The sequence below is a fragment of the Microtus oregoni genome, unplaced genomic scaffold (genome assembly GCF_018167655.1).
Source record: "Microtus oregoni isolate MIOR12 unplaced genomic scaffold, Mior012 000027F_ref0000203, whole genome shotgun sequence".
NCBI lineage: Eukaryota > Metazoa > Chordata > Mammalia > Rodentia > Cricetidae > Microtus > Microtus oregoni.
The window spans coordinates 12580681-12603273 of record NW_024543086.1 but is presented as its reverse complement, the minus strand read 5'-3'; the positions used below and the strand labels follow the sequence as shown (position 1 = coordinate 12603273).

The 22593-nt window shown below is 38.8% G+C and overlaps 1 protein-coding gene across 1 annotated transcript; it reads left to right on the top strand.

The window, feature by feature from the left end:
* The first annotated feature begins 476 nt into the window (after window positions 1-476).
* Pank3 (pantothenate kinase 3) lies at window positions 477-21768 on the top strand. Its single transcript, XM_041675966.1, has 7 exons — window positions 477-930; window positions 5571-5923; window positions 7300-7553; window positions 9665-9841; window positions 12568-12691; window positions 14386-14511; window positions 15965-21768. Exons 1-7 carry the CDS (start codon window positions 903-905, stop codon window positions 16013-16015), a joined length of 1113 nt encoding a protein of 370 aa, XP_041531900.1. The 5' UTR covers window positions 477-902; the 3' UTR covers window positions 16016-21768.
* The last annotated feature ends 825 nt before the right edge of the window (window positions 21769-22593 follow it).

Sequence of the window (22593 nt, the reverse complement as noted above, 5' to 3'; positions counted from 1 at the left end):
ATATAAGAATTGGATGAGGCTCACTCAGAAGGCTGCAAGACTACAGTAAATAATACTCGTGTAGTAAAATGTCACCATCATAACGACATCATACCAACCCCAATATTCAAAGTGTTCCTTTAGTGGGTTCCCTCGTAAATGACTTTAAGTCATCAAACGCACTCAGTGGTTTGGACCTTTGACTTTTGGCACAATAACCCTCAGAGAGAAAGATCGGAGACTGAATGACAGCCATGACAGCGCCTACAGAGTTCACAGCCCCTCTCTTCAGAGACCAGAGCCCGGGAACTGCCCGGACCGCCCACGGCTACCACCATTGGCAGCCTTCTTGCTGGCGTGACTAAAGCCCCGCCTCCTTCCCGCTGGGACCACTCTGAGGCGATCTCCGGAAGCGGAGGGGGGGGGTTTAGAAAAGGGGGTCCCGAGGCATCCTGGGCTTTGTAGTCTGTCTGCGCATCTGCCGCAGGAGAGTAGAGCCTCACGCTGCAGAGAACTACAACTCCTAGCAACCTCGCGGAGAGTGAGGCGAGGGGGCTTGAGTCACGTGGGCGCTGGGCCTGGGCGGGCTATTTCTTAGTACGGCGGCGGCGGCGGTGGCGGTGGTGGCGGCGGCGGCTCGGGGGACCGGGGCCTTTTGTTTGGAGCGGCTGCGGGGGGCCACGGAGCGGAGAGGCCCGCGGCCTTCCCCAGCTCGCTCGGTCCCGGCCGCCCGTTGCGGGGCCGCCCCGTGGGCCGCCCGTCGCCTCAGGCGCCGCCGCCCCGCCCTAGGCCCGCCCCGCCCGGCCTGAGGGGAGGAACCGGCCGGCCGGGCCTCGCCGCGCGGCCCGACCTGCTCCGGAGTGTTCCCTGGTCTTCGCTGCGCTCTGCACCCGAGGCTACTCCTCGCGCCTTAGGCCGACGCCATGAAGATCAAGGATGCCAAAAAACCCTGTAAGATGGGAGCCGGGACCCGCGGGTTGGGAAGGCGGCCCTGGGAGCCTCGGGCGGAGCGGCCTGCTTTGATCTGGGGGTTGTTCGCGGGCGCCCGCCAGGGAGGGAAGGGAAGGATCGCAGCAGCCCCAGGTTGCAGGCGGCGCGCTTCCCTACCCCCATGCACGCCCGCCTGGAGCTTCTGCCGCCCCCCAGCCCTCTGCTCCCACTTGCTCCTGGAGAGGATCTGGGAGGTGCACGGGAGATTTTTGACTCGGGTTTTACCAAACGGGATTGCACATCGGTCCAGTCTTGGTGTCAAGGCGGAAAGGTGGTCGGGGCTCCCAGTTAGGGGTTGGTACCTTTTCATTTTTTTTTTTTTTCCTGATTTCTGCGCGTGTCCTTGAAGTCCAGGTAGGTTCCTGGGAGTTGTCTTCTGTTGCCATTGGACCTTTTCAACGCCTGTGCGTGTGGTCTCCCAATAGGTAAATTGCCTTGGCAATTAGAATAGCAATTGGTTTGTGTTTTCGAAAGCAGATAAGAAGACTTTTTTAAAAAAAAAAACCTATATTTCAACTACCCAGTTCGAAGCACATTAATGTCGTGGTACATACCTTGAGCTTTTTCTGTAATCGTGCATTCATAGACTGCGAAGGCTCTAACCGTGCTGTCAAAGAGCACCTCAAGTTTCACAAGCTGCCTTTTAAAAGTCTTTAATTTCTGCAGTTGCTTTATTCATTGGTTCGGTCCTTGGGACTGTTGCTCCTTCGGTCTCTGCAAGCTAGGGTGTGGGGATCCGTGCTCTGTCTTAGCCCGAGGTTTTATGGTTTCTAGTGTTCCAGGCTATCCTCCCGACTGCTCCCCCCGCCCAGATCAAGTTAGAAAGCGGGCTCTGAACACCTTCCCTGCCTGCTCCCATTGAGGGGTCCTGTAAACCTCACGGAAGCAGCTTCAAAAGCAGTCTAGAAGAAACAGTTACTGAAATGTGAATTTTTATTGTTTAAAGATGAGGGAGACTGAACTTTTCAGTAACTTTTCAGCATTCTCCACGGAGTCGCTCAAAGTTCAGTGTCGTTTCCATCCCACCTACAGGGCATAGTCTAAATAAATACTTGGGAAACACAAGTTTATTATTGTTTTAATTTTAGATTATCTGCCTATGAAATACATTAACAATTTTTTTTAAAAAAAGGTTTGCGTTAGTTCAAGGGACCTGTGATTCTCAAGAGTTCTGAGGCCAGCCAACCTGGTTTACAAAACAAATTCCAGGCCAGCTGGAGTTACATGATGAAACCCTGTCTCAAAAAAGCAAGAACAGAAAAAGCAAAAAGAAAGCCAGAGAAACGGTGAAGGTTTAGGTTTACATTTTCCCGATTAAACTAATGAGCCCTAGGCTAGCATGGAAAAGCACATTTGTCTTCTCGGTTCTTGTATAGCAGGAGACCCTGCTCCAAAAAACTAGTGCATCTGGGAACACGTGACATCTTTCAGCAAACTCATTTTCTCTGCTTTTTTAGTGGTTGCCAGGCAGTGGTGGCTCATGCCTTTATTAATCTCAGCACACAGGAGGCAGAGGCAGGCAGATCTCTGTGAGTTTGAGGCCAGCCTGGTCTGCAGAACCAGTTCCAGGACAGTCAGGGCTACACAGAGAAACCCTATCTCAAAAAAAACAAAGTAAATAAATAAATAAATAAATAAATTTAAAAGTCATAAGTCATATGGGGAAGGCGAGGTGGGGGTGGGCAGCGATGCGCCACCACCATCTGGCTTATACTTAGGTATTGAAAGTAACCAAAAATCTCTTTGTAGCAGAATAATTGATATATGGTTGTCCCTCCTCTGTACATTACAGTTCTGTTTATTTGAACTCTGAAGTACAAGAAAAAAAATAGTTGTGACTACCATTAAAATAATCCAACCTCCAAAAAGGCCAAAAGACAATTTTTAAAACCATGAAGTACAGAAGAATTTGTTCAAGCACTTGATAATAAATGTCTACTGTCACTATATTGCTTTGGAAGCATTAGTGGAGATGGGACAGGAAAATGACCTGTAACTTTATACATGATTTCCCTCTTTAAGCAGGGCTCTTTAGACCATGAATGAATTTCTCAAAGAAGAAATGCTAGATTTTCTGAACTTAAAGCAGCTCTTAGTGATACCACATTCTTTTTACCTAGGATGACAAACCTCTGACCCTTTTGCTTCTACCTACAGAGTACTGGGATTGCAGGTATGCAACTAGCCAATGCTTTATGCAGCACTGCCAACTGAACTGTGCTTGGGAGCCTACCTGTACCATATACATAAATGGTGCCTGCAGGCCAGAAGCAGGTGTCACATTCCCTGGAGCTGGAGTTACTGGCACTTCTGAGCCCCCTGGAGTGGGTGCTGAGAACTGAACTCGAGTCATCTGGAAGAGTAGCAAACACTCCTAATTGCTGAACCATCTCAGCCCAACACCTTGGAGTGAGAGCCCAGAAACCTGTAATTTTCAAATAATACCTAAATAGTTTTGATTTTCTACTTGCCAGGCACCTTAGTTTTTTAAGTGCTTTTTTTTTTTTTCTTTCGAAATGAGGTTTCCTTGTGTAACCCTGGCTGTCCTAGAATTTATCCTGTAGACCAGGCTGGCCTTGAACTCAGATCCATCTGCTTTTTCTGTTTTGTTTTTATTGTTTCTCGAGATAGGGTTTCTTTGTGTAGCTCTGGCTGTCTTGTAGCTCAGGCTGGCCTTGCAGAGTTCTGCCTCTGCCTCTCAACTGCTAGGATTAAAGGCATGGGCCACCACTGCCCTGCTAGTAAGTGCCTCTTAAACTCTATGTTCTGTATATTGCTACTTTATAAAGCTTTCTGATGTTCAGCCAAACTGTATACTTTCTTGTGGCAAAAATAAATGGCGCCTGAAATAGTCTATAGATTCAAGAGTAAGTTTCTTTCCTTACCATGCAGGTTTTTTGTGCTTGGCTATTTTCTCAGCTTAATTCTTTCTCATAGTTGCCTAACTATATATATTAGGACTTTGCCTTTGGGTAGGCTAATTTTTGTTTTTTAGCATTCTCTACATTGAAAGAAGCATCGCATTTTACTCCCAGAGCCACATAGCCCAGTTAGTTGAAGTCCTAAACCTGAATATTACTCTTAGCACATATGTGCTTGTCCTTATATAGGCAGTCCAGTATAGTTAATCATATGTAACAAAGAAAATTAACATGTTGAATGAGCGAAGAAAAATTTCATTTTATTTGTGTGTGTGTAGACAGTGTTGAGTCTCATGGAACTGGTGTTACAGGTGATTGTGAGCTGCAGAACTCTGGAAAAGTAACAAGTGCTTAATCACTGAGCCATTACTCTATTCCTCCAAAGTTTCAATTTAAGAAGATAGTTTTTCCATTGGTTACCTGATGTGATTGTAGGCCAGTCTTTTGTGGTGTTGGTATTTATTTATTTATTTATTTTTTGGAGACAAGGTTCTCTATGTAGCCTTACCCACTTCAGTTTTTGTGTGTGTGCGTGTATGTATGCGTACATTTGTGTTGTATGAACGTAGGCAAGCATACATGGTCATGTAATGCTAGTCCTTTTGCCTTTCTACCTTACTTTGAGACATGTACTTTTATTTTCTTTGGTTTCTTTCTTTCTTTTTTTTTTTTTTTTTTTTTTTTTTTTTGAATTCTCAAGACAGGGTTTCTCTGTAGCCTTAGAGCCTGTCCTGGAACTCTTGTAGACTGAACTTGAACTCACAGAAATCCACCTGCCTCTGCCTCCCAAGTGCTGGGATTAAAGGCGTGTACTTTTCCTATCTTCCTTTGCCACTGGGCTTACAGGTGCTCAGTCGATGTGCTGTGTCCTGTCTTTTACATCTGTTTTGGGAGTTCTGACATCCTTCTGCTTTTACAGCAAGATCTTTTGGCCACTGAGCCCTCTCCTTAGCCCCTAGTTTTAGTACATTAAAATCTTTATAGAGGGACTGTGCAGGACCCAGTTTCAATTTCCAGCACCCATATGACAGCTCACAACCATCTATCTATCTGTACCAGATGCCCTCTTCTGACTTTCTTGGGTACCAACCACATACAAGCACAAAGGCAAAACACTCATACACATAAAAAAATAACTTTTAAAATCAGAACAATAATTTTCAAATCCTAGTGATAACTGATGGGTTTAAATTCTTCTTGTCACCGGAGTCACATGATAAGTAAGCATTTAATGGGTGAATGGAGTGCATACCAGATAAAGAATTTAAAAGTCTTGGGCAATGTCTCAATATCATGTAAGTTTTTAGAAAGTATACAAATAGCTGGGCAGTGATGGTGATGAACACTTTTAATCCCAGGACTTGGGAGGCAGTGACAGATGAATCTCTGTGAGTTTGAGGCCAGCCTGGTGTACAGAGCTAGTTCCAATACAGGCTCCAAAGCTACAGAGAAACCCTGTCTCAAAAAAAAAGAATGAATCCAAGGGGAACAAAAGTATACAAGTACAACTGAAGGAAAAATGAGTTATATGTGGTAGGTAAGTCTTAGCCATTAAGGTTACTACTTAAAGAGTAAATGAAGTTTGTGGCTAATTAACCATTCTAGTTTCCCCACAATCATTATATATATGTGTGTGTGTGTGTGTCTTTTTTTTTTTTTTTTTTTTTTTTTGATTCACAGCTTTCCCATGGTTTGGCATGGACATTGGGGGAACTCTAGTGAAGCTCTCATATTTTGAGCCTATCGATATCACAGCAGAGGAAGAACAGGAGGAAGTTGAGAGCTTAAAAAGCATTCGGAAATATTTGACTTCTAACGTAGCATATGGATCTACTGGCATTCGGGACGTACACCTTGAACTGAAGGACTTAACACTTTTCGGACGAAGAGGGAACTTGCACTTTATCAGATTTCCAACCCAGGACCTGCCTACTTTTATCCAAATGGGGAGAGATAAAAACTTCTCAACCTTACAAACGGTGCTGAGTGCTACAGGAGGCGGTGCTTACAAGTTTGAGAAAGATTTTCGCACAGTAGGTGTCTATTACTTGAAAACCAAAAATTAATGAGAATATTCAATTGTAAATATAATTCTGGGCTTCTAAACAGTGTTTCTCAACCTTCTCAATGCTGATACCCTTTAATACAGTGTCTCATCCTGTGGTAAACCCCAACCATAAAATCATTTCAATTGTTACTTCATAACGGTAATTTTGCTACTGTTATAATTCATGATATAAATATCTGATATGCAACATGTCTGATTCAATCCTTAAAAGGATTCTTTGACCCCTCCCACAAAGGATGGGCCCCACAGGTTGAGAACTGCTGATCTATGGTGTTCCTTAATTTCATTTTCCCTGAAGCATATGTACATGACTAGATTTTTAATTGGAACATTTTAACAACTATGGGCTGTCTACATTCCCCAAATTTCAGTATGTTGGTGGAATGTGGTACATGAGAAAAGCCCAGTGCATCTGGTAGTCTTACTTTGGCTGTTTTACATTTGTTTTCTTTTTGTTGTTGTTTTTGGGGTCAGGGGCTGGTTTTGTTGTTTTTTGGAGACAGGATTTCTCCGTGTAGATCAGGCTGGCCTCAAACTCTGCCCGGCGTTTTTATATTCATATTAGCTATCTCTTAGCCATCTCCTATAATAAGTTATATTAGTATGCACCTCTTGTCCTTTAGGTTATAGTATATATGGCAAGAGAACTATTGAGGGGATATTGTGTTTCCGTATTTGGAGATTTATCACCTGTAATTCACCTGTAATTCAGTATTTTGGAATGTTGGCCTAGCAAATTAATATATACATTAAAACTATGAACAATACCTTATGTTTGTGTGCATTGATAAATAAAATTAATGTGTGTCAGAATAGTCAAGTAACTCAGAGGTGAGGTGATTTTTGAAGTTTGCATAACTGTCCTGTGTATAACAAATATCTACCATTCCATAACCCTGTCCACTAAATTTTTTTCTTTTTTTAATTTTGTGGTGGTTTGTTTTTATTTTATGTACATGGGTGTTTTGCCTGCATGTAAGTCTATATACCATGTGCATGTCTAGTGACAAAGGTGACCAGAAAAAAGTATCAGAGTCCCTGGAGTTGCCATGTGGGTGCTGGAGTTGAACTCCGGTCATCTAGAAGAGTAGTCAGTGTGTCTCTTTTACTCATGCCTCCACTTCATCCACTGAAATCTAAAATACCCAGGTGATGCTGCCTTCACTGAGAACTAGTAGATTAAGTAAAATCCTTGATAGATTTTTGACCCTAAATAAGGAAAAGCTGCAGTACCTTAAAAAATACTGAAGTTTTATAAAATCTATGAAAACTATTCAATATAGTTAAACCAAGTATATTTGTTTGATTTTAAAAATTCTTGATTTTTGTTTTTTCTTCCAGATTGGAAACCTCCACCTGCACAAACTGGATGAACTTGACTGCCTTGTAAAGGGCTTACTGTATATAGATTCTGTCAGTTTCAATGGACAAGCAGAATGCTATTATTTTGCTAATGCCTCAGAACCTGAGCGATGCCAAAAGATGCCTTTTAACCTGGATGATCCTTATCCACTGCTGGTAGTGAATATTGGCTCAGGAGTCAGTATTTTAGCAGTTCATTCCAAAGACAACTATAAAAGAGTGACTGGAACAAGGTAGAAATCTTTTTGGTCTGATTACATTCTTCGTCATGTTTTATGCATAAAAGTTCTGGGATGTATTTTGTTTTATTTATCTGTCCGTCTATTTATTTTTGGTGCTAGAGATCAAACATAGGCCCTTGTACTGTTGCTAGGTAAGTATGCTACACTGAATTGGGCCCCCAGCTGTATCAGTATATCGCTAGTTCCTTTATTTTACCAGAAAAATAAATAAATACATTTTTGTGCAGCAGCAAAATATATAGGGAGCTGGAGAGATAGCTCAGTTGTTAGGAGACCTTGCTATTGCAGAAGACCCAGGTTCAGTTTCAACACCCACATGGCAGCGCACAGCCTTTTTTAAGTCCAGTTCCAGAGGTTGTAACCTTGGCTGGCACTAGCCATACACATGGTACAGAACATGTGTGCAAGCAAAACACTGAAACACATAAAGTAATGTTTTTAAAAAGATGAATAAATTAAAGTGCTGCAGATCTCTTTTTGTAAGATTTATTTTTGGGTTTTTTGTTTTTTTTCTTTTGTGTTGTTTTGTTTATTTCAAGACAGGGTTTCTCTGTAGTTTTGGAGCCTGTCCTGGAACTCACTCCATAGACTCCATAGACCAGGCTGGCCTTGAATCTATCTGCATTTGCCTTCTGAGTGCTGGGATTAAAGGCATCTGCCACCATGTTTTTTCCTGGGTTTAACAGAACTAGCAGTGGTAGTCAGCATTCTGTTGACTTCAGAATTACATTATCTTTATATTTTTGCTTAATTTCTGTAGCATTTTTCCTTTTTAAAAAAAAATTTCAATTTTTATATTTAAGCATAAAACTTGCCTTGTACTATATAGATTTGCATTTAAACTACAATATTAGGTAGTGGGGTAGCTAATTATTTTGTGCTTATTTTTATTTATATGTATGTGAATTTAATGTGCAAGACATTTGTGCATTTGTCTATAGAGGCCAAAGTTGTCAGATCCCCGAAACTGAGGTACAGGTAGTTGTGAGCAGCCCAAAAGGGATGGTGGGAACTGAGTCGAGGGCCTCTGCAAGAGCAGTTAACCTTGGAGCCTCCTCTTGAGCCCTGTAGTTAATTTTTAGGATGAATTTAATGTGAACTCCTTATAGAATATATTGTTTTTAGGTATACCATAACTTTTTAATAATCTGAAATATGAATGTGAAGGGTTTTACAAGACTTTCTCTTATGTATTTCATTAACTTTTGAGGATAGGTGGCAATGCCTGTTTAACTATGTGAGCAAAAATTTTGAGATATTTTAGATGGGTTTATAAAGGGGGAGTTAATTTTAAAGCAGTAGTGCCGTTGAAATACTTAAGTGCATTAGTACTCTAATAGTGGTAGTCCTTTAAAAGCCTACTTTTGTGCTGTCATTAACCAGTAATTGTACAAAACATTTCTTGTTTTTGTTAACTGAAAAAAATAAGAAATTTAGGAGAGTCTAGCAAGCAAAGATTTTGCATTTAAAGACTAGAACTGCACAATTACATTTCCTGGGCATATCCAAAATGATAAGAGAATAGTACCGAATAAATTTATCATTAATGTGATTATCATCTGGATATATACTTTCTCTCTAAGTATTTGTCTGGTTCATGTTAGACTAGCTGAATTGATTTCAGCCCAGTTGGGCAACTAAGTAAGCCTTCACAGAGTCATTTCTTGAGAATTTAAAGCACAGATTTCCCTCCTTGTTTGATATTTTTAGGACGTAGACATCCTTTTTGAGTCTTTCTGTGTTGGACAGACTGACCCAAAACTCCAGCTCTTGTCTCAGCTTCTTTAGTGCTGACAATTGTAGCATGCATTATCTCACCAGACTATTATTAGTATTTCTTTTAATGCACACACAGTAGTATATTTTTAGCAATTACAAAGCCATTAGATTCCAGGTGGGGTTTTTCTTTCCAGCAGACTTAGCCTTTGAGATGGCAGGTCTGGTCTTCCTAAGTAGTTTTTCTTTTTTATTATGTTTACATTTAGTAATTACCATGTTTTCCATCTGTTTTTATTCAATAAATGAATGTTATCTTTTTACGTTGGAAAAAAAATAACATGTAAATGCAATTTAACAAGATTATCTTATTTTGCTTTATTTAGCCTTGGAGGGGGCACCTTTCTTGGTTTATGCAGTTTATTGACTGGCTGTGAAAGTTTTGAGGAGGCTCTTGAAATGGCATCCAAAGGTGACAGCACCCAAGCTGATAGACTGGTCCGAGATATTTATGGAGGAGATTATGAAAGATTTGGTCTGCCAGGTTGGGCTGTGGCATCTAGGTAAGTTATTCACGTTGTCTATTTAGTTTTTGTAAAATAGTATGTCATGGGGTTTAAGGGTGATTTCTTTGTATAGAGCCTAAGTTTTCAACATTGAAGTAGTTTAAAAATAAAAGACTCAAGCCGGGCAGTAGTGTTGCATGCATCAATCCCAGCACTTCGGAGACAGGTGGATCTCTGAGCTTGAGGTCAGACCGAGTTTCAGGACATTCAGCACTACACAGAGAAACCCTGTCTTGAAAACAAATCGCTGGGTAATGGTTGCACACGCCTTTAATCACAGCACTCAGGAAGCAGAGGCAGGCAGATCTCTGTGAATTCAAAGCCAACCTGATCTACAAGAGCTAGTTCCAGGACAGGCTCCAAAGCCACAGAGAAACCCTGTCTCAAAAAAACCAACCAAACAAATTCATTATGAAGTTTACCCTGTGTGCACCCTGTAAAAAAAACTTTCTTGTGCTGATGATATTTCTCAGTGGAGGAACATTTGCCTAGTATGCCCAAATCAGGGTTTGATTCCCTGAGCTGCAGAACAAAAAGAAACTTCTCATCTGACCATGGTGGCACCTGTTGTTAATACCATCATTTAGGAGGCAGGTGAAACTCTTGAGTTCAAGGCCAACCAAGTTCTACAAAAGAACTTCCAGGCCAGACAGGGCCACACCATGAGACACTATCAAAAAACCAAAAACAGGAAGGGAAAATTTCTTTTTAATTCTGAAACATCTTTAACAAAGCTTCTTTGTTAACTTAGGGCAATGACATCCTTGGGCCAATAAGATGGTTCAGTGGGTAAGGGTGCTTCTGCCGTGCCTGTCTACCTTAGATTGAGCCCCAGAACCTACATAGTAAAAGTAGGGAACTAACTTCCTGCAAGTTGTCTTCTAGTCTGTATGCACACACACAGGGAGAGAATAAATAATGGCTGAAAAATGATACTTTATGATGTTACATCTTTCTGTTAGAAAACTTGCCTGATTAAGGCATTTCTGTGCTTTTCAGACATTTAAAAAGTTATATATTTATATTAATATAAAATTTTTCCAAACAATTTAAAATTTTGTTAGTGTGTACTATTTTACACATAATGGGTTTCATTGTGGTGTTTTCATTTGTAAATATAAATTTTGTTTTGGTTTTTTGAGACAGAATTTCTCTGTATTCCTGGTTATCCTGGAGCTCACTTTGAAAGGCATGTGCCATCACCACTGGCTAATATAATTTATTTTTATCATGTTTACCCCTGATACTCTCTCCTGTCCCATTCCTACTTGTATTGATCCTCTTCTAAGTAGCTAGTCAGAGCTGGGCGGTGCTGATGCTAGTCAGTCCCCTTCTACGTTTTGGGTTTCCTTTCATGACCTAATGAGTTTAGTTAGTGTTGCTCATTGGCACATTGGCAACATAGCAGTGGCTCTGTAACTGAAGAAAATGTGTCATTCTCCTGTCCCCATCAGCTTTTAACTGCCTTTAGATCCTCGAGGGATAGAGCTTCATGAATTCCTCTCTGTGTTTATATGTGATTTGCGTTACGTTGTGATTGACTGTTGCTGTCAGGGTATCCAGTGTCCTCTAGAAGTAATAGTGGACTTTGCCTCCTTAGCACGTCTCTGCACTCTTCACATGTGATGCCGCTTGTGATTTCATACATGTTTCATTATTATTGTGTGACATTTATCTTGGTCATTAACCTTGGTTGCTTCTGTCTGTAATATTCCTTCTACTTCTCTCTTTTTAAAGTGGAAAACCTCAGCTTTTTTTTACCTCAAAACGCAATCTTTATTCTTTTTATTGCTCCCTGTAATTTGGTCTGTCTATCTTGTTACACTTACATGGCTCTGCTATATGATCTTTCTTGTCCATAGGATAGCTTCAACAAGATGTGCACAACAAGCCCTTGGAATGTAGTTAATGCATGCCATATAGTCAGGTGACAGCATTTAGATACATTGGCTTTTTAGTAAGATGAACACTTCTAGTTAATTTTACCTTTATTTTTACCCTTTCAAATATGGCTAATAGATAATGTACTATGTGGCACATATTTTTATTGAACAGTGCTGACCTAAGCAATATACTGCTTGAGGTACCTTTTATGTCTAGCATAATGCTTGGTATGTCATAAATACTTGTGTATTGAATGAAAAGGATTTGACATTAGAGCTGAAATCATCTTTAACAATATTTTGACTTTATTTATTTTTTTTTAAACATTTATTTATTTATTTATTATGTATACAATATTCTGTCTGTGTATATGCCTGAAGGCCAGAAGAGGGCGCCAGACCTCTTTATAGATGGTTTTGAGCCACCATGTGGTTGCTGGGAATTGAACTCAGGACCTTTGGAAGAGCAGGCAATGCTCTTAACCACTGAGCCATCTCTCCAGCTCCCAATATTTTGACTTTAAAAGCAAGTCAGTGCACTTTTTTCTGGCTTCCTAAAATGATTTTAATTTTCTTGTGTATATTGGTCTTAATATATAGATGTAATGAAAGTCTTTGCTTCATAGTAACAAGAAAGTCTGCTTTTTTTTAACTTTTAGTTCTTTTTAAAATGTTGCTTATTCCTCATGGATTTTTGTTTTGAGCTTTTCCATATGTGCTCATGCTCTTTTGACCCTAACTGTATAGACTTATCATAGATACGTAAGCTAATATGTGAATTATTAATTGTTATCAATAGATTTGACTTGTCTGTTCCTTTGGGTTTTTTTTTTTTGACAGTTTTGGAAATATGATTTATAAGGAGAAGCGAGAAACGGTTAGTAAAGAGGATCTGGCGAGAGCTACTTTAGTTACTATCACCAATAACATTGGCTCTGTGGCGAGAATGTGTGCTGTTAATGAGGTAAGGAGGTGTCCAAGATCTTCTAATTTTACAAAAAAAAAAAAAAATCTGGGCATAGTGGTGTATGCCTCTAATCTCAGCACTCAGGAGGCAGAACTCTTGAGTTTGGGGCTTATTCACATAGCTGGTTCCAGGCCATTTGGGGTTAGAGAGACCTTGGTTTTTTTGTTTTATTTTCAAATAAAAATAAATTGATTCCTGTGCTTCTAACAGAACACCTTATTTTCCAGGAAGGCCTCTCAGGTTGAGATCCATTTCTTTACACTCTCGGATAAAATGTCTTGTTTATCTAGTTTACCTAAGGTTTGTTTACTCAGGAGGCATAACCAGGTAGATCTCTTTGAGTTCAAAGGCAATTTGATCAACAAAGAAAGTTCCTGGCCAGCCAAGGCTACACAGTCAACTTCCACTTCAAAATAACCAATAAAAAGAAAGGAAGCACTATGTCAAATAGCATAAGTCCCTTATTGTTCAGTCCCCAGCCCTGTAAGACAAAAACAAGCCAACTTGGGACCAGATATAGGACAGTAAGTACTTACTCTCAAATGAATACACAGTCTAAATCTAAATGGGAGTTAAAGATGAGTATAAAACATTTTGAGATAGCTATTGAAAAAAGCAGATTCTTGTTTATATTTAGTGGAGTATTCAGTTACTGAGATACTGGAAAGTTTCTTACTGCCCTCGGCTTCTTTACAGTGCTGCCTTGTTGCATATGGATCAAGCAGCATTGTACAGGGCTATGAAGGCATTGAGACTTGTTCTTCACATGCTGTCTGAGGGAGCTGTGTTGCTTGCCTTAAGAAAAATATGGAGGGTTGGGGATATGGCTCTGACTACTGTGCAGAGGACCTGAATTTGAATCCCTAGCACCCGTGTAAGAAGTCAGGTGTAACTTTGGGCCTATAACCCCAGCAGGTATGCATGGGGAGACAGGAGGGTCCCTGAGGTTTGCCATCAGTAGCAAATATTTTTTAACCGCTGAGCCAGTTCTCCAGCCTAAACTTTTTTTTTTTAAATTTTATGTGTATGGGTGTTTTTCCTGCACGTGTATATGCACCATTTACGTGCAGTGCCTGTAGAGGACAGAAGAGGGCATTGGATTTCCTGAGGCTAGAATGAACAGCCAAGGTGGTGCTGGGAATAGAACTATGGTCCTCTTTCCTAATCACTGAGACATCTCTCCAGCTCCCAAATTACGTTTTAGTTGGTTTATGCCTCTTGTTCCTCTGCCCCACATGTTCCTCCTCTTTAGCAACTTTTATGTTACTCACCCTTCAGGTTCCTCTTCCCCATTCATTCCTACTGTCCAACTCTGGAAGGCCAGGTCGCATTGTATGGTGCCTGGTTACAACAACTAGATAGTACTTTTTAGATCAATGTTAGGTTTGCAGTAAAACTGAAATAGGAAAGTATAGGCTGTTGTCACACCTCCCATACATCTGTGAAGCCTCCCTCACTCCGCATACTCTGGATCTTGGTATATTTAGTTGTAATCCAAGAACATGTAGGACATGACATCAGCCCTAAAGTCCAGAGTTCACATTTGACATTAGAATTCACTCTTTAACTATCTAATTCATGAATAATCAGAAGTGTAGAACTGTATGCCATGTAAGTAGTAATGAATGACACTAACATTCTTACATAAATATTTTAATGCCTTAAAAGTTACCTTTCTTCTTTTTTTCCAGAAAATAAACAGAGTTGTCTTCGTTGGAAACTTTTTACGTGTCAATACTCTCTCTATGAAACTTCTGGCATATGCTTTGGATTACTGGTCAAAAGGTCAATTGAAAGCATTGTTTCTAGAACATGAGGTATGAAAACATCTGGACTTATAAAGATACACCTGGCTTTTTTATTGGTTTAGGGAATTAAGCTTAGTTCCTTGTATTTGCTGATTGATTTATTTTCCGAGGCCTGGGCTGTGTCATAACAAAGAGATTCTTTTTAATTCCCACCCTGAGAAGTAACTATTGTAAATTATTGAAATCTGTAAGATTTGTTTTTCAGTTCTGCTAACTAACGCTATAGTGTTACTACTAACATATAGGAGTCAGGAAACAGAGGCAAGATGTTTTAGCCTAGGTTTGAAGCCAGTCTACTCTGTATAAATTCCAGGCTAGCCAGGATTACATGTCAAGACCCTGTGTTCAAACAAACAAAAAAACCAAACAGCTCACCTCCCAGTCCTTTTTTTCCTAGTTACAATATCCAGTTAAATTCCAAGCTGTGCAGTTAATAAGTCTCATATAATGAAATCTAATGCTTACATTATTTTGGATTATTAACATTCAAAGTATTGCTACAGTGAGTTTCCCTATCTATTGTTGCAGCTTTCTGTACAAATTAGAGTGGAATGTTCTCACCCTTATACAAGGCATACACTAAGAGTGTCAAAGGAGTTTTTTTTTGTTTATTGACTAAAGGGAGGGAGAGGATACAGGGTTGCTATATTAGTTGTGTAAATATTAATATCTAAAAGCCATAGTTTAAAGATAACTTATTTCAAAAGTATATAGAATGCAGCTTAAAGTTTTTTATTGGAGTCTTAGTAATGACATCCTCTGACCTCTAATTTTTTTAATTTATGTCTTTATCAGATTGACTCAAGTTTGTCAGTCTTACTGACTTTTCCAAGAACCAGCTCTTTGGTTGATTTTTGTTGTTGTTGTTATTTAAATCCCAATTTCATTCATTTCTTCCCTGATAGGATTTCTTGCTGTCTGCTCTGTTGAATAATGGCTGTTTTTCAAGCCTTGGAGGTGCATCATTAAATTGTTTATTTGATATCTCTCAGATTTGTTTGTTTTCTTATGACAGGATTTCTCTGTTTAGCCCTGGCTGTCCTGGAACTTGATCTGTGGACCAGACTGGCCTCAAACTCAGAAATCTACCTGCCTCTACATCTGCCCCTTCCTGGTGCTGGGATTAAAAATATGTCTTAACATACCTGGCTAGTTCTTTTTATTTAATTCAGGCCGTTAGTTTGTGTCTTTTCAGTTGGGGCCATTTATTTACATTTAAGGTTGTTAATTAGCAAGGAGAGGGAGTTGCTATTTTCAGAAACCTAAGTGCTGTTTTAATAGATGATTGTTCTCCTTTCCTTCTGTATTAGTTTTGATGGTTTGCTGGGTTCTGTTGGACTTGATGCTTCTTTTCCTGGGTCTAGTTTGTTTTGTGGAATGTATTCTTTGATGTATTCATGCTATATATATGTGTGTGTTCTTAACAAGTTAATTTATTTAAAAGCTACATTGCCTTATGCAGGGATACTTTGGAGCCGTTGGTGCACTTCTTGGACTGCCAAATTTCAGCTAAAACATCAGATACTCACTAAGAAATGTCATCCAGGAGGAACTGGTCCAGAAACTGCGTTCATTGTTTGTCACTGGGAACCAAAGGATGAAAGAGCTACGCTGTATGTGTTGATTTTAAATGTCAGAATGGTGAGCTCAAGAGCTTTGTTGCCTGGGAAGACCTCTGTAATGGGAAGTATTCCTCATTGATTGTCCCCTTGTGTGTATATATAGCCAGCGTTCCATCTTAAATGCAATACAGCCTCTTGATTGTTGAACTTTTCTCAAAAAATGATTTTCTATTTATTTGATGTAGCCAACATTGTAGTACTGTATGCTCAAACACAAATCTTCAAATCTCAGAAATGTTTGCTAATGCAAAATAATTAATACTAAATATTTGTTTGGAGTCTGTTTTATGTATGTTTGGTTACTAGTGAACAGGAAGTAACATCCTCTGTATCATAATTTATTGTACTGGCAATCAAAGATGATCATTTTCTAAGACTTTAGAAACGTTAAGGCAATATTAAGTATTAACTGTGGTAGTAGTTTTATAACATATCCTCCTCAAAAAAGCATGTGTCTATGACTTTTTTCCCCATAAGTACAGTTTTCTCTCAGTTGATGAGTGGAAATACTGTGTTTAAACACGAACCTGAATTTTTCTTTTGAATCTCTGAAATTTTTGCACATATTTGGTGGTGTTACATTTTTTTTATTTCAAGCATTAATCAGTATATGTGTTAAAGATGTTTTAAAATTAAGGGCATAATCGCCTACTTTGGAATCTGTTGTCTAATTAAGTCCTTGGACTATTCAAATTGAATACAGTTAGAGTGAGTGACATTCTGTTCTCTTTCCTTACCTTGTGTATCTCAGGCCCAGACATACATACTTCTTTCTTCCCATTAAGTCTGAACTGTGAAAACTTATTTAATCCTACAAACCAGAGTGATGGACAGAATCAGATGTTGTCTAAAAGGATGTTGTAAAACTGGGACTCGGAGACAGTATTACTGAGTTACAAATGGATCAATATTCATATTTTTTGGCCATAAAAGCATTGAGGATCCAAAATTGATGTTTCCTTCTGCCTTGGAATTCTTGACTTTGAATTTCTGATTTTTATAAAGTTAAATCTCTCAGATTTTACATTTGCAGTAACATTTTGGAGGCTAGTAGTTCCATAAAGTTGAGTCTGTAAAGGCAATGGTCTTGTATTAATTACCAATATCTCTGGAAATAACATTAAAGAGGTTAGAAATGGTTTACATTTCAAAAAATACTTCAGTATGGTTTCTGAGACCCCAGTGTTGAGTAGTGAGAGCTTTCTACCAAATTGTCAAGAGGTGCTTGATAAGACAGTTTTCCATGTAGTATTCAGATTTTATGTGGAGGTATTTAAAGATACGAACATACAAACAGTATCTGCAGAGGGAAGCATATGAAGATGAGTGTTTGCCGAGTAGACTGCTTGGAACTTGGAAATGAGCCCACTCGAGGTTGTCTTTGTCAGTGTTTGTGTAGAAGTGGCCAGTTCCAGCTGGAATGCCACTGACTTCTTTGTTTAAATGGTTTTGACTCAAGTGTTCATGCAGATAAGAGAATAATTAAATGATAGGAAGTGCAGATGTTCTACCTGTGGAAATTCTATAAATCAGCAACTATAGGTTTAGGACTAAGAAAAGAATAGTGTTCATATTCACTTGATCACTATACTTTGATTAATGTGGAACTAACATTTTATCATTTGGAACTGAAATTACCTACTAAGATCCATGTAACATGAACCAACTAGCTCACTGGTTTACCTTTTTCCAAGTGTAATCTGTAATTATGAATTAATAACACAGAATCATGATTGATACAGGCTGCCAAGATTCTAATCTGCTTTACATTGCTCTTGAGAAATTCCCTATAAACTTGTTGTTATAAATAGGTTTGCTTTTAATATCAGTCAGCCTGATTGAAGGTCTGTGGTTTGGTTTTTGTTGTTTGTTTGTTTGGGTTTTGTTTTTTTTTTTTTTAGGGTTTTTTTTGTGTTCTTTGTTTGTTTGTTTTTGTGTTTTAGTTTTTCAAGACAGGGTTTTTTGTGTAACAGTCCTAGCTGTCCTGGAACTCACTGTGTAAACCAGGCTGGCCTCAAACTCTGATCCACCTCCCTTTGACTCCCGAGTACTAGGATTTGTGTGCCACCACCACCCAACTAAGGTCTGTGTTCTTAAGCAGTGCTGTTTAATAGAAATAAAGTGTAAACCATGTATAATTTTATATTGTTCAGTAACATTAAAAACTAAGAAGAAATAGATTACAGTCATTTTAGTACATGTGGGTTTTATGTTTTTTTTTCTTTTTAACCGATGTATCTAATGTGTTATTTCAGTGTGAAATCAGTGCAAAAAGTATATTGGGAGATATATTTTGACCTCTTGGTTTTTTTTTGTTTTGAATTATTTAGTCTTTGTCGATGTACATTTTAAATGGCACATCTCAATTTGAACTGACTACATTTAAGATTTCATAACCAAATATATAAATAGTGCCCACTGTGTTAGTGTTTTTCTAGAACTTCTGTTTTTATTTTTGAGACAGAGTCTCAGCTAGTCTAGCCCTGGCTGGCCTGGAACTGGCTATGTAGACCAGGTAAACCTTGAATTCAAGAAATCCACCTGCCTCCTGGCTACTGAGATTAAAGGTGTGCTAAAATTACTTAAAAGAGAAGACTGTTGTGTGTCCATGAGAACTTTATTAATATGAGCTTTTAAATGAATGAGATGGGGGGGGTGCTTTTTTAAATATAAAGAAGATCATTTATTTGAGCCAGTTTATTTTGCACAGACAAGCTGTTACTATTCCAAAAATACTATGTGTTGGCATCGTGTCCTCTCTAATATCTGATACTGATAAAACTGCCTGTGATAACCCTAGTAGTTAACAATCTCCAAACTAATGGATTTCCTTCATGGAAGCAAAATTAATTTCAGGGACTTAGTTTCTAAAGTTTCTGAGTTTTGTGCAGTTAGTTGTGAAAGATTACCCAGAAACACTTTTTAACTCATTGCTGTTTTTTATATGTACAGAGAATCTTTATAAAAATTCTGATTAATTTCAAATGCTAAGAGCATTGTCAGCCATGGTTTTGGTGGTAAAATACACATAGAGATCTAAAGCACCACCACTCCTCCAGAGTGTTGCCTTTTAACTAGCCGAATCCCAGGCTTCTAATACACAGGTCACATAGGTTAGCACAACCTTTCCCTCTGTTACTCTAAGTAGGTGGGGAAGTAGTGGGCCCCTCCTTTGGATAAAGTCATTGCCAGGTCAGTAATGTGCATGATAATTGAAAGCCAGCCTCTCGAGGTTCTCATTATTTCCAAAACTTGGACTCTTGAAAAACTCTTAATTGATGTTGCCCCTGAGAATGCATATGGGCTGTGTTTGAGGAACCGTTCCTAAAAGGTAATGCTGTTTGGGGGTTATATTCTTGGGTGAAAAGCTTGGCCTGGCCATAGTTTCCAAATGTCCCCTATAAAACCACTTTGTTAGAAACAAAGTTTTTTCATATTAGTTTATTTGTATCTTTCTTTTGTTGAGCACTTTATCTTTGTTAATGTGTTGCATTTGCGAATATAATTCAGAAATTCTAAGTTATGTTAAAAATTGATGAAGCTTAATGAAAATGAATGTCCATTACTTTGCATTCAACTTTTGTGCTATATGTAAACAAAATAATCAAAATATATTCTTTTTGAAAATACTCTGATTTTAAGATGATTGCTTCAAAATGTCAATGTTTTCTTTTCCCAGCCAAGCCCCTGTTCACTGAGTGTTATGTTCTGACAGTGACGCAGACAGGCTGACTTGTCATTTGTGTCATCAGACAATCTTTGGTTTGGTTTTTCTGGGTTGTGGGGTTTTTGTTGTTTGGTTTTGTTTTGACAGTTTCTCTGTGCAACAGTCCTGGCTGTCCTGGAACTCATTTTGTGCTGGTCTAAAACTCACAAGAGATCCTGTCTTTCTCTGCCTCCCAGGTGCTGGTAAGAAAGGCATATGCCACCACATCTGGCCTGCATCCCATAATCTTACAAAATTACTTTTTGTTAGCAGTTTGTAACAAGAATTATCTTTTCTGGTGAGTCTCATAATGTGATTTTCTTCTTTGAAGATTATGATGCTGATTTAAAACATCAGCGTGAAAAGATATTGTCCCAGGTTTTCTGCTGTCTTATTTCTACTTAACAAAAGGTTAAACTGTTTTGGACAGCAGCTCCCTATTGGCTACACTGTGCTGTCTTGTATCTATATTCAATACATGTGGAATTGAGATCTGATAATGTTTTATGGTGTGCTGGTCATTGGCCCAGCTTTGAATGTCACTGTCTTTATTTGTAAACTGGGAATTCAGTGGCTACTATGGAAATGACATGTCAGGAGCCTGAGAACAACTGCTTCATTCCTGGCAGTGCTTCTTTCTGGCTTTTATTAGTTTGTGCTAATAAGTACTTACAAAACCAGAAAAATACTATTCTCCCCGGTTACCATCTATGATAGCTGTTGGAAAGTGTGTGCATACATTAATCTATGAAGTACCTTGAATTTTTTTACAGTTATCCTAAAAATTATATAGGAATTATTAGTACTTTTCATTTGTACAAGAAGAAACTACACCTTTAAATTCAGAGAGTTAAAGCCCGTCTGAAAGTTTTGTATATGTCCAACGCATAGTTCCCAGCCACATTTACAAAACGAAAAAGGAGTTATGTGCAAGTAAGTTGAGATGGGTGGACCTAATGAGGCAGACAGAAGGCCTAAAATCTCTTTACTGATCTTAGTGCGACAGACCTGTGCCCGGCAGCAATGTCCTTACTTCTAAAAGTCAGTGTGAGTTAATGCTGGAATTTTGCTGCTGGCTTCCAGCACTGTGCTTGGGAATCTGATCTTTATTCACAAACTAGTTTGGGTTTTGGGGAGTGTTTGTTTGTTTGGTTTGGTTTTTCAAGACTGGGAATAAAGGTGTATGTCACCACCGCCTGGCTACTGGTTTGTTCTCTAAACGAAGGTTTTGGTTCTGTATAGCTGAGTGTCATGGTCCTAATCGTGCATGTAAATCACTCCTGCAGTAAGTGAGGTTCAGATACGTGGTCACTCGTGCCTACTGTTTGAGCTAAGCGCATTTCTGTCATTTTAACTGAAGTCGAAAGGCATTCTTTTCAGTTCTGCCCAGTTCTGATGAAATCAATCCTAGGTATTTTCTGTCCCATTTTTGAGTATTTTTAAATTGGGGATTATTTTACTTATACATGTCACTTCAATGTAAGCTGCCTTACTATATTGGTGGCATTATTTTTGTTAGTCCAAGCTTTGTTATGTTTAGATTCTTCTAATATTAAATCTTATGTAAAAATGTATGATGTGCTACAAACTTTATGCATAATAAAAACTAAGTTATAGCCTATTGTAACCTATAAAACATTTCTTGTAAATTACCTAATTTATTTTTCCATTTATGTACAGTATCTTAATGTAAAAATTTAAAATATTTGTTGTGGCCTGCTCTGTAAAAACATTCCCACACTTTTTCCTTTAATGCTTATTTGCATGATAGAATCTTAGATTCTACTTGTTTGTCCCATGTGGCCAGCCATTAAGCCAGCTTCAGGGTGTCTACCTTTTGTGTAGTTTCTAACTTTTTCTAATTTGTTAATATTCTAAATAAATGTTAGAATCATGCTTTTTATACCCTACTTTCCAAATAAATTCTCTTATTTACTACATGTGTCTCTTGGTTGTTTCATCTTGTAGTACTGAGCAGCTGCGTTTCCACTCTGATTCAGCATAAGGTTTGATCTCATGGTGGTTAACTGCTACAGGGTAAACTCCATGGGAATAAGGACATTGTAAAGATTTGTTCACTCCTGTATCTCCAATATCTGGTACTGAGAAAGTAACCAATAAATGATGTTTAATGAACTGACTGTAAAGTGTTCTTGTGTATCTAGACTGCTTGAGTAATTAATGTACTTCAAAGACTCACTCGCAGATATAAAAAACTTTTCTTATTCTGGGGAATGAGACCATTTTTCTATGCCGTGTGTACATTTGACAGGACATCTGATACCTTGGTGACACAATTTGAGAAAGTTTATTCTAAAGTAGATCTTATTTTTTTAAAAAATCTTTAGTTTTATTTTTGTGTACATATTTTGCCTGCATGTAAATTTATGTGTACTGTGTGCATGCCTAATAGCTAGGGAGGCCAGAAACTGTTGGAACCCCTAGAACTGGAATTAGAGGTGGATGTGAGTACTGTGAGCTGAACCCCTTGTCCTGCAAGAGCAGTAACAGATCTTAACCTCCAAACCGTCTCCAGTCCAGCTGCTGTTTAGTAGTCAATGCCTGTTTGAGAGGGAAGAGTACAAACTGATGGCATTGTCTTGACTCCAGGTGTATAGTAACAATGGATATGATGTAAAACAGCTTTCCTCTTAGACTCCTGTGAGCAGGAAGTTGGGTGGGTAAGGATGGTGGGATGTGGATATGCTGCATTTGAGGGATAATTCAGCTTCCACATACAAAGCACAACTTGCATTTGGAAGT

What these genes read in the sequence shown, in the direction of transcription:
- Pank3 (XM_041675966.1), top strand. Translation starts at nt 903, where the DNA reads ATGAAGATCAAGGATGCCAAAAAACCCT. An exon ending in AAAAGAGTGACTGGAACAAG is followed by an intron (nt 7,554 to 9,664) that starts GTAGAAATCTTT and finishes TGCTTTATTTAG; the next exon opens with CCTTGGAGGGGGCACCTTTC. An exon ending in GAATGTGTGCTGTTAATGAG is followed by an intron (nt 12,692 to 14,385) that starts GTAAGGAGGTGT and finishes CTTTTTTTCCAG; the next exon opens with AAAATAAACAGAGTTGTCTT.